The sequence below is a fragment of the Dromiciops gliroides genome, chromosome 2, assembly GCF_019393635.1.
Source record: "Dromiciops gliroides isolate mDroGli1 chromosome 2, mDroGli1.pri, whole genome shotgun sequence".
Taxonomy (NCBI): domain Eukaryota; kingdom Metazoa; phylum Chordata; class Mammalia; order Microbiotheria; family Microbiotheriidae; genus Dromiciops; species Dromiciops gliroides.
Window position 1 is genome coordinate 419,437,063 of NC_057862.1, and position 20,612 is coordinate 419,457,674.

The 20,612-nt window shown below is 36.5% G+C and overlaps 1 protein-coding gene across 1 annotated transcript; it reads left to right on the top strand.

Moving 5' to 3' along the window:
* The first annotated feature begins 1,004 nt into the window (after positions 1 to 1,004).
* On the top strand, positions 1,005 to 18,469 carry LOC122739008 (olfactory receptor 2D2-like). Its single transcript, XM_043980874.1, has 4 exons — positions 1,005 to 1,013; positions 3,588 to 3,617; positions 17,042 to 17,117; positions 17,880 to 18,469. The coding sequence occupies exons 1-4, from the start codon at positions 1,005 to 1,007 to the stop codon at positions 18,467 to 18,469; spliced, it is 705 nt and encodes a 234-aa protein (XP_043836809.1).
* Positions 18,470 to 20,612: the final 2,143 nt, after the last annotated feature.

Below are 20,612 nucleotides of genomic sequence, written 5' to 3' on the forward strand. Positions count from 1 at the left end.
AGGCTCAGCCACAGCACAGATCAGCAGCTGAGGACTGTTGTTCCTACTTCAGCAAGCTAGTGGTACAGCAGGCCAGTTGTGAGGCCCCAGTTTCATCACAGAAGGCAATCTGTCAGCTGGGGTATCCACTACCCAACAGGCACAACTAGTCTGGGCCACTCCAGTGCAGTGAGCAAGTTGCAAGCTGCTGAGACCTTAGAGGAGAAAGTTAGTGATCAGGTCCCTGGCCCACAGCAAAAGGAGCTTGAGACAGTGCATGCTGTACCCCAGAAGCAAAGCTCAACTTTAAAAGGCACTAAATAGGCTAAAATATGAATGAGAAACAGAAAAGAACCCTCACTATAAAAAGATACTATGGTCACAAGGAAGACCAAAACACAAACCCAGAAGAGGACAACAATGCCAAAATGCCTACATTTGAAGCCTCAAGGGGAAAGAGGAATTGGTCTAAAGACCAAAAATCCCTCTTGGAACAGCCCCAAAAAGATTTTATAGATCAAATAAGAGAGGTAGAAAAAAAATTGGGAAAAGAAATGATAGTTATGCAAGAGAGTAAATAGTTTGGAAAAAGAAAATAATTCCCTAAGAGTATTTTTTAGAATTTCATCTGGGTTTAGAGGGAAGTTCAATTATGTCTATTTTGTGTACTCTCTTCTGTTCTTGAAAACTGGAGCATTATTTTCCTTCTTCTGCCCTTCTGAACCTTTTCCTTCATACTAGGTTATAGAATTTAATGAAATAGAATAGAAATATAAGTAAACTAGCAGACAAATTCCATTGTGAATTAACTTTCAAAAACCTTTAACCTCAATTCAACTAAACATATGCATTTCAAATTTGCAAATTTGAACAAAAATACTAGAATATACATTTTGAGGATAGTTCTTGTTTCATCTTTTCCACATTGTGTCTGCAGTATCTAACATAATGCATGACTCATAATAGGTCCTTCATTTAGTGTTGATTTATTTCAGAAGATAATGATGGGTCCAGAGTATTGACCTATGATTGAGGTGAGTTGGAAGAAGTGGCCCCACCACTGGTAAGAAGCCCTACATCAGGCTTTGAATTATTATAACAATTATCTCCCTGCATGTAATGCCAATATTAGGTATAGTGGAACCCTGTCCCCAAACTTCTCTTCCACAATAATGTAGATCATTTCATTATGGAAAGAAACATTTCTGCCCTGATTTTCATGGGTGCATTTTCACTAATATTTTATGGAAGTAGGTGAAATACATTTTAGGTCATTCTATATAAAATGTTATATACAGTTCACTGAGAATTAATTGTTGAAGTTGGTATCCAGTACATAAAAGAATCTCAAGATTTCCCAAGAATCTAAGCATTTGGGGGGGGGCAGGGCAATAGGGGTTAAGTGACTTGCTCAGGGTCACACAGCTAGTAAGTGTTACGTGTCTGAGGCCAGATTTGAACTCAGGTCCTCCTGAATCCAGGGCCAGTGCTCTATCCACTGCACCACCTAGTTGCCCCATTTCCCAAGAATCTAATGAGGTAATGAATGTGAAAATGCTTTATATTCTCTAAGGAGCTTTGTAGCCATTTTCCATAGTAGTTAACAACAAATGCAGAAATATGTCAAGTTTTAATTTTCTGGTTACTTTCTGCCCTCTTCCTCCCTCATCCACTATGATCCTCTTCCTCTTCCTCACTGAAAACAGTAATCAGATTATTATGGGCCAGTAACATTACCTCATAATGTGCAGAATGTCATTTGATGCATTACCTCTTCCCTAGCACTTCCTTTCTAATTACACAAGGTGGTTAATCTGTGTGTGTGTGTGTGTGTGTGTGTGTGTGTCTGTCTGTCTGTCATTTTTCGTGACTCTACTTTATTCTACCTCCCTTTCTCTCCAAACTTTCTTGGCCTTAATTTTATTTGTTTTTTAATGTTGGCCAACAAGTTTGTGTGGATAATGCAGGTGATTTAATGAAATCAAGAAAAATGGAAAGGAATCATATTTTAAAGTAAGTTCAGATAAAAAGAAGAATTAGTCCCATCATCATATAAAGGTCTTTTTATTTTTAAAATAATGCCTTTAAGAACTTTCCAAATAGCTGTATCTAATTCCCATTCTCCTCTAAATCAATCCACATTTCTCAAGCAACCATACTCTAGGAAAAACAGACTCTGTTATTCAAGTTTAGGGAGCTTTCAAGTTTTATTTTGATGATTGCAACTATGTTTTCTTTTATCTCTGATAGAAAATGTACAATTATATAATAGGCTTTTGAGTATAAATATAGGAACCTAAGTGCCAATAATTATATGGTTTCTATCGAGTACTGAGGTCCACATTACAAACCCCTGATACACAAGTGAATTTCTACAATAACATCTGCTTAGGATTTGGTAATAATCTATAAGGAAAATAATTGGTCTATATTACCTTCCATATGGCTTCAGCTTATCCAAAATAATCTTATCTTGTCATTTAAGAAACTTGGCTAGGGAAACAACACTTGTTAGTATTTAAAAGAAATAAATTGCCTTTCTTTAGAAATATTCTACATTTCTGACTAATGTGGTTTCATAATACCTCCAATTAGTGTTATGTAATGAGATTTGATTGTCCTGACTTCCTTCTACATTATGGAATTTGCCTTCTTGGCCAATAAATAAGCTGTGATTGTTGTAGGTAAAATGATTGGGAGTTGTAATTCTTGGATTCTAGTTCAGACACTACTTTAGATTTGTTTCTTTCATGTTTCTATTTTCACTATTCCCTTCCCTACTTCTTAACTCCACAAAACTTAGAACTTGATTGTTTTCAGAGTTCCAAATGGTCCAGAAAGTTAAACCCAGGAGAAGGCAAACCTTCAACTTGTTGTGTTACTGTGCTGTGAAATGAGGATGCAAAGAAGAGCAAATTCATAAAACCATGCAATCTCATAGATGGAATCACCTCAGACCTTATCTTATACAATCTATGTTTTACTAGGAACTATCTTCTCCTTTGACCAAATTCTCAATGTATTCTTTAAAAATCCTTATGTTTTCCACTCATATTATTTTGACAAACATTGTTTTCTTACTACAGTGTATCTCTATGTCTTATCAACCTTAGCTATACTTCTGTTCATATTCATTCATTCTAAGTTGTTGTTCCCTAGAAGTATACAAAATAGTAGAGTGCAAGTCTGACCTCTTTTGCTGTGGAACTGCTGCTTCTAAGATTGCATTGACTTTTTTGGTTGACATGTCTCATTAAGTAGTAAAATCATATACACTTGAAACAATGTATTTTTGAAATATGAACTGTTGTCTCCCTATTGCCACAATTGGTTTGAGCTGAAGTATAGGAATTTGTATTTGTGCTTATTACATTTTATATTTTTATTTGTCTTTTAATTTTTTTTCTTTTCTTTTGTCAAGACCTTTTTGGATCTCAATATTCCACCCAATATAGCTATCCAAGATTTTAATTATCATGATATCCATACATTATTCTAAATCACTGGTTTTTAAGAGCAAGGAAGTGACTTTGACATGAGGACACCTTCCACCCCCAGAGGAGCCAATTCCTTTCAGTTATAATTTACTTTTTTCTCAATCCTTTTAGGGACAAAAACTAGTAAAGAGAAGCCCCAAGGTGAGTATAAGAGAATTCATCACAATGGATTTGAGTTTTTTTAATGAAGATACAACTGAAAATTTTGAGGAAAAAAATTGATGTTCAGAGCATATTAAAGACAAAGGGATTGAGAGGTAGATGGATATTGAAGGAGAATTTTAATTTCTCTGAGAGAGTTGGTTCTGACATATGAAGTCTTTTCAAAATACAGTGATTAGATAGCTAAGTAATGCTATTTTGTACCCTGTGATTTGGGGATAGTGACAGAATCTTGACCTCTATAGATCATTACAAGATATCATAATTCATGGTAGGATTCTAAGATGGAGAGTGCAACTGGTCCTCAGAGCCAATCTTCTATAAACCTCACAGTTTCCAAATGAGGAAATTGATGCCCAGAGATGTTAAATGGTTAGCACGGAGTGACAGAGGTAGTAGGCATCAGAGCTGGATTTGAATCCAGGTTTATTGACTCCAGTGCTATTTCTCTTTCCACTACGTCAGAGACTACTTTGGACACTGAAACACCCTGTGGTTGGATACTGAAAACAGCCTGTGATCTTCTACAGCTGGGTTTACCAATGTTTAGATAAATGTATCAATTCCTCTTTTAATGTGGGGAATTACATTTTGGGGTTATTTGTTCAGTATTCTTTCTATAGATTAGCACTATGCCTGTGTGAAGGAGGGTAATTTTTTTCCCAAGTGAGTATGAGTGACTAGTTTCTCTCCCTCTTGGCCTATAGTTATGAATGGATAAAGAGATGGTTACTACATTCCAGACCAGTTTTATCACAATAATATTTTGTAATATTTATATAGGGCCTTAAGCTTAACAATGTTCTTTACATAGATTTCCTCATTCAATACTCACAATCCTTTCACATACTATTTTTTAATTCTTTTTGTTAAGCATATAAAGAAATTGAGGTTGATAGCAACTAAATGAATTGTCTAGTGTCACATAGATAGTAAATGTCTGAGAAAGGATTTGTACTCAAATCTTACTAACTCCAAGTCCAACTCTCTGTCCACTACTTAAACCCTTCTAAGTATTGATATTCAAAATAGCATCCACATGCTACATGTATCAAGGGAATTTTTCATTTCATATAAGCTATCACTCAGGATTCATTCCAGGCCAGTTTCTGAGGAGTTTCTGTGGTGAGAGGAGACACAGCTCCCACATGGAAACTGATATGCCTGTTTCCATTCCCAATGGGAGAATATTGCCATGTTAAATTTGGTGAAGTATTCCCAAAACAAAAAGTACAAAGTCAGAAAGATTCATAATTTAAATACCCTTGAAACATCCAATATTAAATTCCCCTTTCTTCAGTTAGCCTGTCAACTTTGCCCCTTATCTGTTCTAAACCTGGCATTCTTACCTGGATGGCAGAAAAGAACAGAAAAATGTCTCACATTTAATGAAGAGACTTCAAATACAGAAGACAAAAAATGATCTGAGAAGTAGCCTCTGGGTAAGATAGAAAACATAATGATCTTGTCCAGCACGCAGAGAGTACATTTCAAATCCTTGTAAAAGGGACAGTAAGGGAGAATGGAGATGGGCAAGAGGAAGTTGAGAAGAATAAAGAAACGGGCTTAAATCAGCCCTTTCCATCAGCAAATGTCCTTGGTGGTTCAGAGTACTTATCTTTCTAATAAGGACTGATTCTTTGAGGATAGTTCCCATTTAATGGGCTTTGGTGTGAGCTGGTCTCTGGAGCATCTACTATACTCTGAAGGATTCCTCCTCATTAGGGTAGACTTGGTACTTTATGTTTCTGTTCAAGATGTAGTTAGGTGTTATCAAGGGGGACATTATAGTACAGGTGACTCAAAGCTACATCCTCCTCTCAAAACTCTGAATATAATTTTTCTCCATTCTCATATTCTTTGTGACCTCATAGCAAGGTACATAGAAGGGTGACTAAATAACTAGGTGTGTGGTTTCCTCCATTTTTGTTTGTTTTGGTGAGACAATTGGGGTTAAGTGACTTGCCCAGGGTCACACAGCTAGTAAGTGTCAAGTGTCTGAGGTCGGATTCAAACTCATGTCCTCCTGATTCCAGGGCCAGTGCTCTATCCACTGCACCACCTAGCTTCCCCAGTTTCCTTGATTTTTGCCATGATACCTGACATCTTCTCATCTGTTTATAAAAATATGTCCATTTCTGATCCTAGATTTGATCATTTGTATTTTAAAGAAAAAAATATTTTAAATTCCCACAAATTACATTTATCATTGTAATTGTATGATCTTGTCTGGTGCTATATATATATATATATATATATATATATATATATATATATATATATATATATATTGGTGAGGCAATTGGGGTTAAGTGACTTGCCCAGGGTCACACAGCTAGTAAGTGTCAAGGGTCTGAGGCCAGATTTGAACTCAGGACCTCCTGAATCCAGGGCCGGTGCTCTGTCCACTGTACCACCTAGCTGCCCCTGGTGATACTTTGATATTTGAAATCAATAACTAGAATGAGGGGATCTCTGAATTGGTGCCTCAGAGGGCATTTAGGTCAGCCCAAATGATAAAGCATTTTTATAGCATCCTTGACAACAGGTCATCTTGTCCCTCCTTCACCCCCACCCCCACCACGTGATTTCACTACTTTCTGAAGTACCTCATTTTGGGGGGGAAAGGGGAGCAGGGCAACGGGGGTTAAGTGACTTGCCCAGGGTCACACAGTTAGTAAGTGTCAAGTGTCTGAGGTTGGATTTGAACTCAGATCTTCCTGAATCCAGGGCCGGTGCTTTATCCACTGTACCACCTAGCTGCCCCCAGTACCTCATTTTTTTTTTTAAACAACTATGTGTCATTCAGAGAGGTGGTTTTTTCTTATGGAGTTGAAATTTACATTCTTGTTACTTCTATCCATTTTCTTAGGTAAGAAATGAGGCTAAAAATGTCCTCTTTTGGTCTTTCAATGGCTCAGAGTGAGAGTAAATAGGAATTGTTTCTCTTTTGTCCAGAAACCCTGAGGGTCTTCCCTGCCCCATCCCCATTTATTTATTTACTTACTTATTCATTCATTTGTTTTTGGTTAGGTAAAGGAGGCCATTCTTTGCCTCGTTTCTTGTTGTTGTCTTTCATTCTCTAAGAGGACAGCCTGTGCTAGGTCACCAACCTCATTCTTTCCTCCAGAGCCATCTAGGTCTAGTGGCAAGATTGATATCTGGATGACTGAAGATGGCCCTAGATGTTTAAGCAATTAGAGTTAAGGGAATTGTCCAGGGTCACACAGCTAGTAAGTGTCTGAGGTGATATTTGAACTCAGGTTGTCCCAACTTCAGGGCCAGTGCTCTATCCACTTCATCACCTAGCTGCCCCCTCATTTTTTTTTTTTGAGATATTTTATTTTTTCCGTTACATGTAAAGATAGTTCTCAACTTTTGTTTATACATGCTTTACAATTTCAGATTTTTCTCCCTCCCTCCCTCCCCTCCCTCCCCCCCTCCCCTAGACAGCAGGTAATCTGATATAGGTTATATCTATATATATCTATACATATACATATAGATATATATATATACACACACATATATATACACATAATAACATTAATCCTATTTCTGCATTAATCCTGTTACAAGAGAAAGAATCAGAGCAGTGATGCAAAACCTCAAAATAGAAAAAAAAAACAACAGCACCCAAAACAAAAGAAATAATATGGTTCAATCAGCATCTATACTCCACAGTTCTTTCTTTCTTTTTTTTTCTTGGATTTGGAGATCCTCTTCTATCATGAGTTCCCTGGAACTCTTCTGTACCATTGCATTGGTGAGAAGAATATAGTCCATCACAGTAGGTCAACACTCAATGTTGATGATACTGTGTACAATGTTCTTCTGGTTCTGCTCATCTCACTCATCATCAGCTCACGTAAGACCCTCCAGGTTTCTCTGAACTCTTCCTGCTCATCATTTCTTACAGCACAATAGTATTCCATTGTATTCATATACCACAACTTGTCCAGCCATTCCCCAATTGATGGGCACCCCCTCAACTTCCAATTCCTTGCTACCACGTAAAGAGCAGCTATAAATATTTTTGTACATGTGGGTCCCTTTCCCCCTTCCATGATTTCTTTGGGCAAAAGACCTAAAAGTGGGATTGCTGGGTCAAAGGGTATGCACAGCTTTATCGCCCTTTGGGCATAATTCCAAATTGCTCTCCAGAATGGTTGGATCAGCTCACAGCTCCACCAACAATGCATTAGTGTTCCAATTTTCCCACAGCCTCTCCAACATTTATTATCTTCCTTTTTTGTCATTTTAGCCAATCTGATAGGTGTCAGGTGGTACCTCAGAGTTGTTTTAATTTGCATCTCTCTAATCATTAGAGATTTAGAGCATTTTTTCATATGGGAATAGATAGCTTTGGTTTCTTCATCAGAAAACTGCCTGTTCATATCCTTTGACCATTTCTCAATTGGGGAATGACTTGGATTCTTATAAATTTGATTTAATTCCCTATATATTTTAGAGATGAGGCCTTTATCAGAAGCACTGGCCTCAAAAATTGTTTCCCAGCTTTCTGCCTCCCTTCTAATTTTGGATGCATTGCTTCTGTTTGTACAAAAATTTTTTAATTTAATATAATCAAAATCATCCACTTTGCATTTTATAATATACTCTATCTCATGTTTGGTCAAAAACTGTTCTCCTTTCCAAAGATCTGATAGGTACACTATTCCTTTCTCTCCTAATTTACCTATGGTATCACCTCTTATGTCTAAATCATGTATCCATTTTGACCTTATTTTAGTATAAGGTGTAAGATGTTGGTCTAAGCCTAATTTCTGCCATACTATCTTCCAGTTTTCCCAGCAGTTTTTGTCAAATACTGAGTTCCTATCCCAGAAGCTGGAGTCTTTGGGTTTATCAAACACTACATTACTAGTGTCATTTACTACTGCATTTCCTGAGCCTAGCCTATTCCATTGATCTACCACTCTATTTTTTAGCCAGTACCAGATAGTTTTATAGTAAACTTTATAGTAAAGCTCCAGGTTTGGTACCGCTAACCCACCTTCCTGTGAATTTTTTTTCATTATTTCCCTGGAGATTCTTGATTTTTTGTTTTTCCAGATGAATTTTGTTATTATTTTTTCTAGCTGTATAAAATAATTTTTAGGTAGCCTGATTGGTATGGCACTGAATAAGTAAATTAATTTAGGCAGTATTGTCATTTTTACTATATTAGCTCTGCCTATCCATGAGCAATTGATATCTTTCCAATTATTTAGATCTGATTTGATTTGTGTGAAGAGTGTTTGGTAGTTGTGTTCATAGAGTTCCTGGGTTTGTCTTGGCAAGTAGACTCCCAAGTATTTTATATTACCTACCGTTACTTTAAATGGAATTTCTCTTTCTATCTCTTGCTGCTGGACTTTGTTGGTCATGTATAGAAATGCTGATGATTTATGTGGATTTATTTTATATCCTGCTACTTTGCTAAAGTTGTTAATTGTTTCAAGTAATTTTTGACTTGATTCTCGAGGATTCCTTAAGTATACCATCATATCATCTGCAAAGAGTGATAGTTTTGTTTCCTCCTTGCCTATTCTAATTCCTTTAATTCCTTTCTCTTCTCTGATTGCTAAAGCTAACATTTCTAGGACAATATTAAATAATAGGGGTGATAATGGACATCCCTGTTTCACCCCTGATCTTATTGGGAAGGCCTCTAATTTATCTCCATTGCATATAATACTTGCTGATGGCTTTAGGTAGATACTGTTTATTATTCTAAGGAAAGCTCCCCCTATTCCTAAACTCTCTAGTGTTTTTATTAGGAATGGGTGCTGTACTTTGTCAAAAGCTTTCTCTGCATCTATTGAGATAATCATATGATTTTGGTTGGTTTTCTTATTGATGTGGTTGATTATGTTAATAGTTTTCCTAATGTTGAACCAGCCCTGCATTCCTGGTATAAATCCCACCTGGTCATAGTGTATTATCCTGGTGATCACTTGCTGTAATCTCCTTGCTAATATCTTATTTAAGATTTTAGCATCAATATTCATTAGGGAGATTGGTCTATAATTTTCTTTCTCTGTTTTTGCTTTGCCTGGTTTTGGTATCACCACCATATTTGTGTCATAAAACGAATTTGGTAGAACTCCTTCTTCACCTATTTTTCCAAATAATTTGTATAAATATTGGAATTAATTGTTCTTTAAATGTTTGGTAAAATTCACCCATAAACCCATCTGGCCCTGGGGATTTTTTCTTAGGGAGTTCATTAATAGCTTGTTCAATTTCTTTTTCTAATATGGGTTTATTTAAGGATTTTATTTCCTCTTCAGTTAACCTGGGCAGTTTGTATTTTTGTAAATATTCATCCATTTCATTTAGATTGTCAAATTTATTGGCATACAGTTGGGCAAAATATTTCCTAATTATTGCTTTAATTTCCACTTCATTGGTGGTAACATCACCCTTTTCATTTTTGATACTGGTAATTTGGTTTTCTTCTTTCTTTTTTTTAATCAAATTAACCAGTATTTTATCTATTTTATTGGTTTTTTCATAAAACCAGCTCTTAGTTTTATTGATTAGTTCTATAGTTTTTTTGCTTTCAATCTTATTGATTTCTCCTTTAATTTTCAGGATCTCTAATTTAGTGTCTAATTGGGGATTTCTAATTTGTTCTTTTTCTAGCTTTTTAAGTTGCATGCCCAATTCATTAATCTCCTCTTTCTCTTTTTTATTCATGTAAGCATTTAGAGCTATAAATTTTCCCCTAAGCACTGCTTTGGCTGCATCCCATAGATTTTGGTATGTTGTCTCATTATTGTCATTCTCTTGGATAAAGTTATTGATTGTTTCTATGATTTCTTGTTTGGCCCATTCATTCTTTAGAATGAAATTATTTAGTTTCCAATTGATTTTCATTCTACTTTTCCCTGGCTCTTTCTTACATGTAATTTTTATTGCATCATGATCTGAGAAGGATGCATTTACTATTTCTGCCTTTCTACATTTGACTATGATGTTTTTGTGCCCTAATACATGGTCAATTTTTGAAAATGTGCCATGTACTGCTGAGAAAAAGGTATATTCCTTTCTATCCCCATTCAATTTTCTCCAGACATCTATCATGTCTAACTTTTCTAGTAATCTATTCACCTCTTTCACTTCTTTCTTATTTATTTTTTGGCTAGATTTATCTAATTCTGAGAGGGGGAGATTCAGATCCCCCACTAGTATAGTATTACTATCTAATTCCTCTTGTAACTCATTTAACTTCTCCTCTAAGAACTTGGATGCTATACCACTTGGCGCATACATATTCAATATTGATATTACTTCATTATCTATAGTACCTTTAAGTAAGATGTAATTTCCTTCCTTATCTCTTTTAATGAGATCTATTTTTGCCTGCACTTTGTCTGAGATAAGGATTGCTACCCCTGCCTTTTTTACTTTAGCTGAGGCATAATATATTCTGCTCCAGCCTTTTACCTTTACTCTGTGTGTATCTCTCTGCTTCAAATGTGTTTCTTGTAAACAGCATATTGTAGGGTTCTGGTTTTTAATCCACTCTGCAATTCGCTTCCGTTTTATAGCAGAGTTCATCCCATTCACATTCACAGTTATTATTATTGACTGTCTATTCCCCTCCATTCTATTTACCCCCTTTGTACTTTTCCCCCCTTCTTTCACCCTATTCCTCCTCACCGACGTTTTACTTCTTACCCCTGCCTCCCCCAATCTGCCCTCCCTTTTTATCACCCCCCTCTCTTTTCTTTACCCTTTTCTCCCTTGCTTTTGTCCTCCCTTCTCAGTCCCCCCCTTTCCCTTCCCCTTTTGTTTCCCTAAAGAGTGAGTTAAGTTTCTTTATCCCAATGAACGTATATGTTATTCCCTCTTTGAGTCAAATCTAATGAGAATAGGGTTGAAACCATGTTCCCCCCTCCTTTCTTTCCCTCTATTATAATAGGTTTTTTTCCACCTCTTCATATGATATAATTCATCCCATTCCACCTCCCCTTTCCTCTCCTCCCCATAGACTCCCTTTTTATCTCCTTAATTCTTTTGTATCATCACATCAAAGACAATTTATATTTATACCCTCTATATAAAGTCCTTCTCTCTGCCCAAATACATTTACAGTTCTTAAGAGTTATGAGTATTATCTTCCTGTGTAGGGATATAAACAGTTTAACCTAATAGGGTAACTTTTTTTCCCCCCTCTGTTTACCTTTTTAAACTTCTCTTGAGTCTTGTATGTTGAGATCAAATTTTCTATTCAGTTCTGGTCTTTTCACCAGGAAAGATTGAAAGTCCCCAATGTCATTAAATGTCCATCTTTTCCCCTGAAAGAAAATGCACATTTTTGCTGGGTAATAGATTCTCGGCTGCAATCCAATCTCCTTTGCCTTCCGGAATATCATATTCCAAGCCTTGCGGTCCTTTAATGTTGAAGCTGCCAGGTCCTGAGCAATCCTGACTGTGGCTCCATGATATTTAAATTGCTTCTTTCTGGCTGCTTGGAGTATTTTCTCCTTCACCTGATAATTCTGGAATTTGGCTACAATATTCCTTGGAGTTTTCCTTTTGGGGTCTCTTTCAGGAGGTGATCGATGGATTCTTTCAATGATGATTTTATCCTCTGATTCTATGATATCAGGGCAGTTCTCCTTAATAATTTCCTGGAATATGGTATCTAGATTCTTTTTCTGGTCATGGCTTTCAGGCAGTCCAATGATTCTCAAATTGTCTCTCCTCGATCTGTTTTCCAGATCAGTTGTCTTTCCAATGAGGTATTTCACATTTTCTTCTATTTTTTCATTTTTTTTATTCTGCTTGACTGATTCTTGGTGTCTCATGGATTCCTTTTCTTCCAACTGTCCCACTTTAATTTTTAAGGCATTGTTTTCTTCAGTGAGATTATGCACCTTTTTTTCCATTTGGCTAAGTGAATTTTTTAAGGTATTGTTTTCTTCAGTGAGATTATGTACCTTTTTTTCCGTTTGGCTAAGTGAATTTTTTAAGGTATTGTTTTCTTCAGTGAGATTATGCAGCTTTTTTTCCATTTGGCCAAGTGAATTTTTTAAGGCTTTGTTTTCTTCAGCTTCCTTTTCTAAGCTGCTGATTCTTTTTTCATAGTTTTTTTGTGTTGCTTTCATTTCTCTCCCCATTTTTTCTTCTACCTCTTGCAATTGATTTTTAAAATCCTTTTTGAGCTCTTCCAGGAAGGCTTTTTGTTCTTGCGACCAATTCACCTTCCCTTGTGAGGCTTCAGATGTAGACAATTTGAGGCTATTGTCCTCATCTGAGTTTGTGTTGGCTTCTTCCCTGTTGATACAGAAGCTCTCAATGGAGAGGGCTCTTTTTTGCTTCTTACTCATTATTGCAGCTTATTTATTTATTCTTTAAGTTGAGGTCTGCTCTGGGGGCACCAGGGTCCCTGTTTTGGGCTTCTTGTGCAGGTGTATAGGTGCTGTGTGACCGGGCTTTTACTCTGAGGCCTTTATGGTGTGTGGAGATCCCCTGTCCTGCACTTCCTGTCTGATTGTGCTCGGCCAGCCAGGCGCCAGACCCCGGCGTCTGATCCCGCCGTTCGTGGCCCTCTCGGCCGGTGCAGGTAAGTTTTTCCACTGTCCTTCTTGGCCACCAGATTTTTGAACCAGGTTCCGGGAGCCTCAGTTGTTCGGCTGTGGCCCGCAACTCCTGCTGATTTGCCCCGACCCCCTCGGCGCTGGGTTGCTGCCCTGCGCTGGGCCTCCCTTTTGCCCGAGTCAGACCGACCTTTTCCTGAAGTCTTCTAAATTATCTCTGGTTGGAGGACTGTGTCTCTCTGTCTCTTTGCAGGTTCTGTAGTTTCAGAATCCGTCCAGAGGCTTGATTTAATGTTCGTTTTGAGGGAACAGAAGGAGAGCTCAGGCAGCTTGCTGCTTCCTCTCCGCCATCTTGGCTCCGCCCCCCCCCTCATTTTTTACCTAGCTTTAATCACTGAATGTGCTTTGCGTCAGGCAAACTGAGACCTGGGAAAGACCTTATCTTCAAAAGGCTAAGGTCTCCTGCTCCAACCATGGCCATCTCCAGTTGTCGTGATCTATATTTTGCCACTAGACCCAGATAGCTTCAGAGGAGAAAGTGAGGTTGGTGACTTTGCATAGCCCTTTCTCACTTTAATCCAATTCACTGCAAGTCATGACATCACCTCCTGATTTCGTGATCCTCTTAGAGAACAAAAGAAAAACAACCCATTTTCCTAGTCTGGTCTTTTGCCAGAGTTGCAACTACCATGGATTTAATGTGTCAATATTAGGGCACCTCTATAAGGAGACCACATGCTTCATCAACACCTGTACTTATTATCTTTCCCTATCCCTCTTAACAGCACAGTAACCCCAGATTGCCATTCCCATTATTGTGGTCCCATGCTTCTGTGGCTTTTTGCTTCGCCCCCCCCCCCCCCGTAGGAATTTGAGCTACATTCTCTGGAATATGGGTTATCACATTCCTGAACCAAGTCCATCATTAGCCACACTGTCCTCTATGCTATTTCAGCCTCCCTGTTCCAGCTATATTTTCCCTAGGAACAAACATTTCTAGTTGTTGCTCTATACTCTGTCACAAAGTACTGCAAATCTAATCTTTTTTTTTAATATGATAACCATTCAAATATCTGAAGACAGCTATCATGCCCACTAACTTTCCAGGATAAATATTTTCAGATGACTCAATTAGTCTTCATATGACATGACAATTTACTCCTGATCTAGAAAAATACATCTTTGCTGACCAGGCCATAGGATGGTTGAGTCTCTGACTTTCCTTGGATTGACTTCTCTGCATTATTGAGAGCCTAAATGTCATATTTTATTATGTCTCCATCTTGCCCTCTCTGTTGCACCTTCCTTTGCATCTTCCTTCCTGTTTTTCTCCTAAAGGAGTAAGTTTTGTTTAGAGCCATTCCAATAATTATTCTTATATTTTTAATACATTAGGAGGCTCCTCATCATTCTCCTACCCCTCCATTCAACATTTAAATTGTCAATGTCCCTTTGAAATAATGATACCTTAGAAAGTGCTCTACTTACAAAATCTCTCAAGTTCCTCACCTTGGGCACTTCATTTCTCTAAATGAAACCTCCAAGTTGGGCTAAAAGAGTAAGACTCTCCACACTTCCAGTCCCACCATTGGTTCAGGAACTAAATTACAGAGTCATCCAGTGTTGGGATACAATTTGTCATGGTCTTGACAAGGTCCAAAGGGCGAAGAGAGCTGAACAGAATCCTACTAAGTAGGAAATCAGTGATCTGAATGGTCATGCTTATATAGGCAAGTAGAAGCTCCTGGTATTTAAGATGCTTAACTTGAGGCCAACACAAAGGGATCCTTACAGTAAAAGTTACCTAAGCTAGCAGCATAACTCCATTAAGAAGATTCTAATGGTTTTCAATAACTAAGAACCAGTATCATGATAGCCCAATTAATCCTTTATGAGGAAGTCAGGCAGAAAAATTCACAGAAAGATAGATGAAAGAATTCTGAACAGGGAAGAATTAAGGTATGCCAGATAGGACTTTGCTTATATCATTCTGCCAGGGCAAGACAAGACAAGACCAATATTGCTCCACAACTTCATTTGGACATCAAAGACTGTCTTTCCAGGTGAGGGATTGAGTAGTACCACCCATAGACTGGCCTTCTGCATTCTCATGTGCATACCAGTCCCTCCACTGGTTAATCCTGTTTCCTCAGGTTACTCACAGATCTTCCACCAGTAATTTTTCCTTACCAATTTCTCATGAAATATTGTTTTGTCACAGGGCAATGTTTAGATGCAATGCCCTTCTCTCATCATAGACATTAACTCATCTGGGTACAATCATAACTTCAACTTTATGCAGTGTCCCATAGTTATTTCCTGTTGAACAAAAGGTATTGTCATGGAAGCAGTGCAGATGGTGAGGAGATGAAAAGATGAAAAAAAGTAGTGATAAGAATGGACCTAGAACTAGCGAATGTTAGAGAAAATTACCACTTTGCTACCAGAAAAATTATTGCTATGAATATTTTGGTGTAAGTGGTAATATTTTTTTACCTGCTTAGATTATATATTGAGATATCTCGGTCTTCAGTAATTTTTGTGGGGCTTTTAGTCACTTACCTAGAACCTCATGCCTCATATCCCTCTACTCTGAATATCCTTGTCATTGACCATGGCTCTTTGGATAGTAATCAGTATTTAATAATCAAATCAATCCTGCCATTATTTCTAGAAAAGGACATAATTTGGGATTATTATGTGGTTTCATTCACCAATCCTGTGATTTTCCAGAAAAAAAAAACGTTTCTGCTCTGACGACTACTCTCCTATATCTTGTCTCTCCCTATTAGAATGTAAGCTTCTAGAAAACAGTGACTGTCTCATTTTTGTATTTGTACATAGTACAGTATCTTATACATAGGTAGAAAGTTCAAGCTTTTTCATTCATTAATTCATTTTTTAATAATTTCAAATTCCTTACCTAAATATTTGGACCAATCCATAGCTCCACCCAATTTGTATCCATAGGCCTGTTTATCTATAGTTCCTTCCACATCGGCTATTTCCATCCTTTGTCATCTTTGCTAATTTGCTATGTGAGGTGAAATCTTAGAGTTGCTTTCATTTGTATTTCTCTCATTAATAGTGATGCAGAGGAGCCTTTTCCATGATTGTTAATGGTTTGCCAATATTCTTTTGAAAACAGATATTTAATTCGCCTAAACCATTACTCTTTGGGAAATGACTTATGTATATACACACACACATATATACATGCACACAGATATATACATACACATATGTATATTTTATATACATAGATATGTAAAAATACACACATACATGTATACACAACACACACACTTTCTCTATATCTTTCAGGTCAGAAATTTTAGGTCACAAAGTTGAAGTCATGATTGCACCTAGATGAGTTAATGTCCATGAGAGAAGGGCATTGCTTCTATGTAAAATCTCCTTCCCCAAAATTTTGGCTTCTCTCAGAGGAATTGATTTCTTTTTGCTGAAATGATCTATTTTATATTTGGTGAATATTTGTTTCCCATGTTTGTTTAACCAAGTTCACTCCAACCGAAGCTATTGAAAAATGTCTGTTCAGGTTCTCTTTTCATCTTTTAAAACATTGTCATCTTTAATAGCCAAGATGCATATCCACTGTAATCTTACTGTTGTAGATGGGTAAATTGTTGGTCCAAACCAGGGAATCTTAACCTGGAGTTTGCGAACTTGATTTTTAAAAACTGCTTTGATAACTTAAAAAAAATTATTCTGAGATTACAATAGATTCTATCAGTGTACTAATGATATTCATGACACACACAAAAAAGTCATGTATCCCTGGCAGTCTAAACTGAATTTCTGCTAAAATCAATTCACATTTTCTTGAAGTTCTTATCAAATAAAGAATTCTTACTTTTTATCTCCATCATTTCATTTCAGCTTTTTCTCTTTCTTCTCGATGCAGGTTGTTCCACTGATCAAATTCTTTATGTTTTAAAAAATCATGCCATGTAGCATTGAAGATTTAATTTTATAAAATAAACTCAAGCCTCCAATTGTTATCCCTACTTCATTCCTCCTTGAATAATTATTTCCCTTAACATTTCATATTCTTTGCTTTTCAAAACGAATTTTTCTATTATCCTAACTAGCTCTACTAAAAATCCCCTCACTAGATTGATTCGTCTAACACTATTTCTAGAAATCAACTTGGTACTATTTTACACTCAGTGCTATTGACAAAATTTTCATATTCTTCCTTTTGAAGATCTTTTAAATTCTAAATTGGCAGCTCTAAATTCCATTCTAAATTTTTATCTAAACCTGACATGAAGCAGTATATTCCATTCCAAACACCATATTTTAGAAAGGAAATTGATGTCAGAACCTGTTGATTCATTGGAAGATGGTGAGAACATTGAATGGCCTTAAGTATCAGTTGAAGGAAGTAGGGGAAAAGAATGAAAAAGATTTAGGAATAAAATTATTTTTTTTAACAACTGTTTGGCTAGCTATCTTGAGAAAGAGAGATTAGCCTTGTTTTGTTTGGTGCCAAATGGCAGAGGTCAGAACAAGAGATAAAAGTAACAAGGAAGTAGAATTAGGCTTGATCCAAATACAAATTTCTTAACAATTAGAAGTGTCAAAAAATAAAAAAAATAAAATAAATTCATACTTCATTCTTAATTATAAGAATTTTTTCTTTTTAAAAACCATCCTGGGGCAGCTACACAATGTGCACTTTTAGCTGTGATGTCCTATGACCGATACTTGGCAATCTGTGACCCCATGCACTACCCTCTCATCATGACTTGGAAAGCATGTGGCCACTTGGCCTTAGGGTGCTGGGTCAGTGTTCTTCTAATATCCTTAGTGGATACTACATTCACACTATGTCTCCCCTACCAAGGAGACAATAGGATTGCCCATTTCTTTTGTGAGGCTCCAGCAATCTTAGCCTTGGCATCTGGAGATAACTACAGATCACAGATGGTCATTTTCCTTGTGGGTGTGGTGATTCTTCTTGTACCTGTATCCCTAATCCTCATCTCCTATGGCTTTATCATTGTGACTGTCATCAGGATGAAGACAACTTCAGGGAGGCTCAAGGTATTTTCTACCTGTGGCTCCCACCTTCTTGTGGTTATCCTTTTTTATGGATCAGGAATCATGATTTATGTGACACCCATGTCATCCAAAGAGCAAGGGAAATTGGTGTCTGTGTTGTATGCTGTGGTAAACCCCATGCTTAACCCTCTCATCTACAGCCTGAGGAACAAAGATGTTAAGAGGGCCCAAGCACTATCCTGGAGATAATGATTCTCTTCTTACAATTTCATTCATTAGTATATCATAGTTCCGAAATTTGGTCTAACAACTCTCCTTCTCCCGTTACTTCTACAAGGAGGAACTGCATTCCCCTTTATGTTGATGGTTGACAGTGGGGAATACATGTTAGTATTGTTTTATAATTTTACATAAAACATTTGTGTATTATACACTTGCAGTACATCCCAGGTATAGAAAGTCATGATGCCATCTATCACTTAGGACAATTGGATGGACCTATGTTATTATGGAGAACCTGGGAATGGGCCTTATTAATAAAGAGTTATCATAACTCCTGGACATTCTGCACTAGATTTTGGGAGTATGGAGAAATGTGTGATGAAAAGATTCTTGGAAAGCAGAGGAGGGAGAGGGAAACATTAGAAAATATAGCAGTGATCAATAAAAAAAAAGCCTTATCTGATCTTGGACAACTGTTAATATAAATATGGTATCCAAAATATGTGAAGTAGGATCATATCAAAAGAGTTGTTTTCTGTTTTGAATACACTAGCTGGAATTTAGTAGATGCTTAATAAATTCCTCTTGATTTATTGATTTGACTTGGCAAAGCTGGAATAGATCTGGAGGAAGGGAACAAAAGTGAACATGTGCTCAAAGTGTGAGAAGATAGGTCCAAATGCTGTTTTGTTTTGTTTTTCTACTCTCCTTGTTACAAGAAGTCTTGGGGGTTGTTTATTTCATCCTATCACTGTCTATCCTTAAATCTCAGTTAAGCCAGTACTTCTTAAGATTGCCTATCCTAATTTTAGGCAGTTCTAAGTATAATGAAGTTTCTTCACATATGCAGCCAAGTCAGCTTCTCTATATATCTGCCTCTCTCCCCTAGTTCTTTTTGCAATGGCCAAGCAGAATAAGTCTAATCTCTATTCCATGAGAAAGTTATGCAAATATTTAAAGATAACCATCATATCTCCTCCTCACCGACAAGTTTTATGTTCCTGCTGCCAAAATTTCCTCAGTTCCTTGAGCTGCCATTTCACACATTAATTCATAACAATTTTGCAGATCTTTTTGGACACACTATTTTCTAAGCTATTCTTCCTTCATTTTGTACTTTTTGGTTGATATTTTGAATGCAGATTCAGGACATTATATTTGTCTACATTAAATTTTATCTTAAAAGACTTAACCCATAGTTCTAGTTTGATCCTATTCTTATTTGGTCAATAAATATTTTATTTGTCCCTCCCAGTTTTGTCATCTAAAAAGTTTATAAGTATATCATCATCCACAACACTGATCAAAATATTTGAAAAATATAAAGCCAAGGAAAGATAATTATAATACTTAGTAAAGGTTGATCTCTAGGTTGGCATCAATTCACTATTTATTTTTCTTTTATTCTAGACACCTTCTAAATACAGATACATTTAACTAGTCTAAGATCTAACTCCCATCCTTCCACCTTTTCCAGAAGATTAGCATGAAATACTTTTTCAAATGTTTCCTAAAATCTGAATATATTGTATCTATAGTCGTATCCTGACATGCCTGTTTAATAACCCGACCTAAAATGAAAAATAGTTGTATTGACAAGACTTATTCATTATTATAACTTTTTATAGTTTTTCTTTGTGTATGATATTTATTATTTAATGTCTTTTCCTTTCCACTATGCTGAAAGGCATAAGAAGTACCAAAAAGCCTAAAAAGAAAGTGAATAAAAGTAGTCCAGCAAGACCATAAAACTTATCAACCACATTTTCCAATATCAGTAATATTCCAAATCCATTTTCATTGACTTCTGCAAATAAGAGACAGTGGTATAATTTCTCAGGTTTTCTCCAGGCCCAAGTTTGGTCATTAAATTTTGTAAAGTTAAATTATAATTTTGGTCCTTTCTACTTACTTTTTTTCAAACTTGCATATATTATTTTCCTGGTTCTGTTTGTGTATATTGTTTTCTTGTCTTTGTTACTTCACTCTACATCTATGCACATGTATGTTCATTTTTGACAGAACACAGCCATATTCTATTATTTTCAAGTACTTTAATTTGTTTAATAATTTTTCCAATCAATGGACATCTATATCATTTCTAGTTGTTTCCACCAAAAATGTGTCTATGAATAGTTAGGAATGATTGAGACCTTTAATATCTGCCTTT

Excerpts from the sequence above, each read along its gene's own strand:
- LOC122739008 (XM_043980874.1), top strand. Across the intron at positions 3,618-17,041 it reads TAGTAAAGAGAAGCCCCAAG|TTCTTATCAAATAAAGAATT; the intron begins GTGAGTATAAGA and ends ATTTTCTTGAAG. Across the intron at positions 17,118-17,879 it reads TCTCTTTCTTCTCGATGCAG|CTACACAATGTGCACTTTTA; the intron begins GTTGTTCCACTG and ends ATCCTGGGGCAG.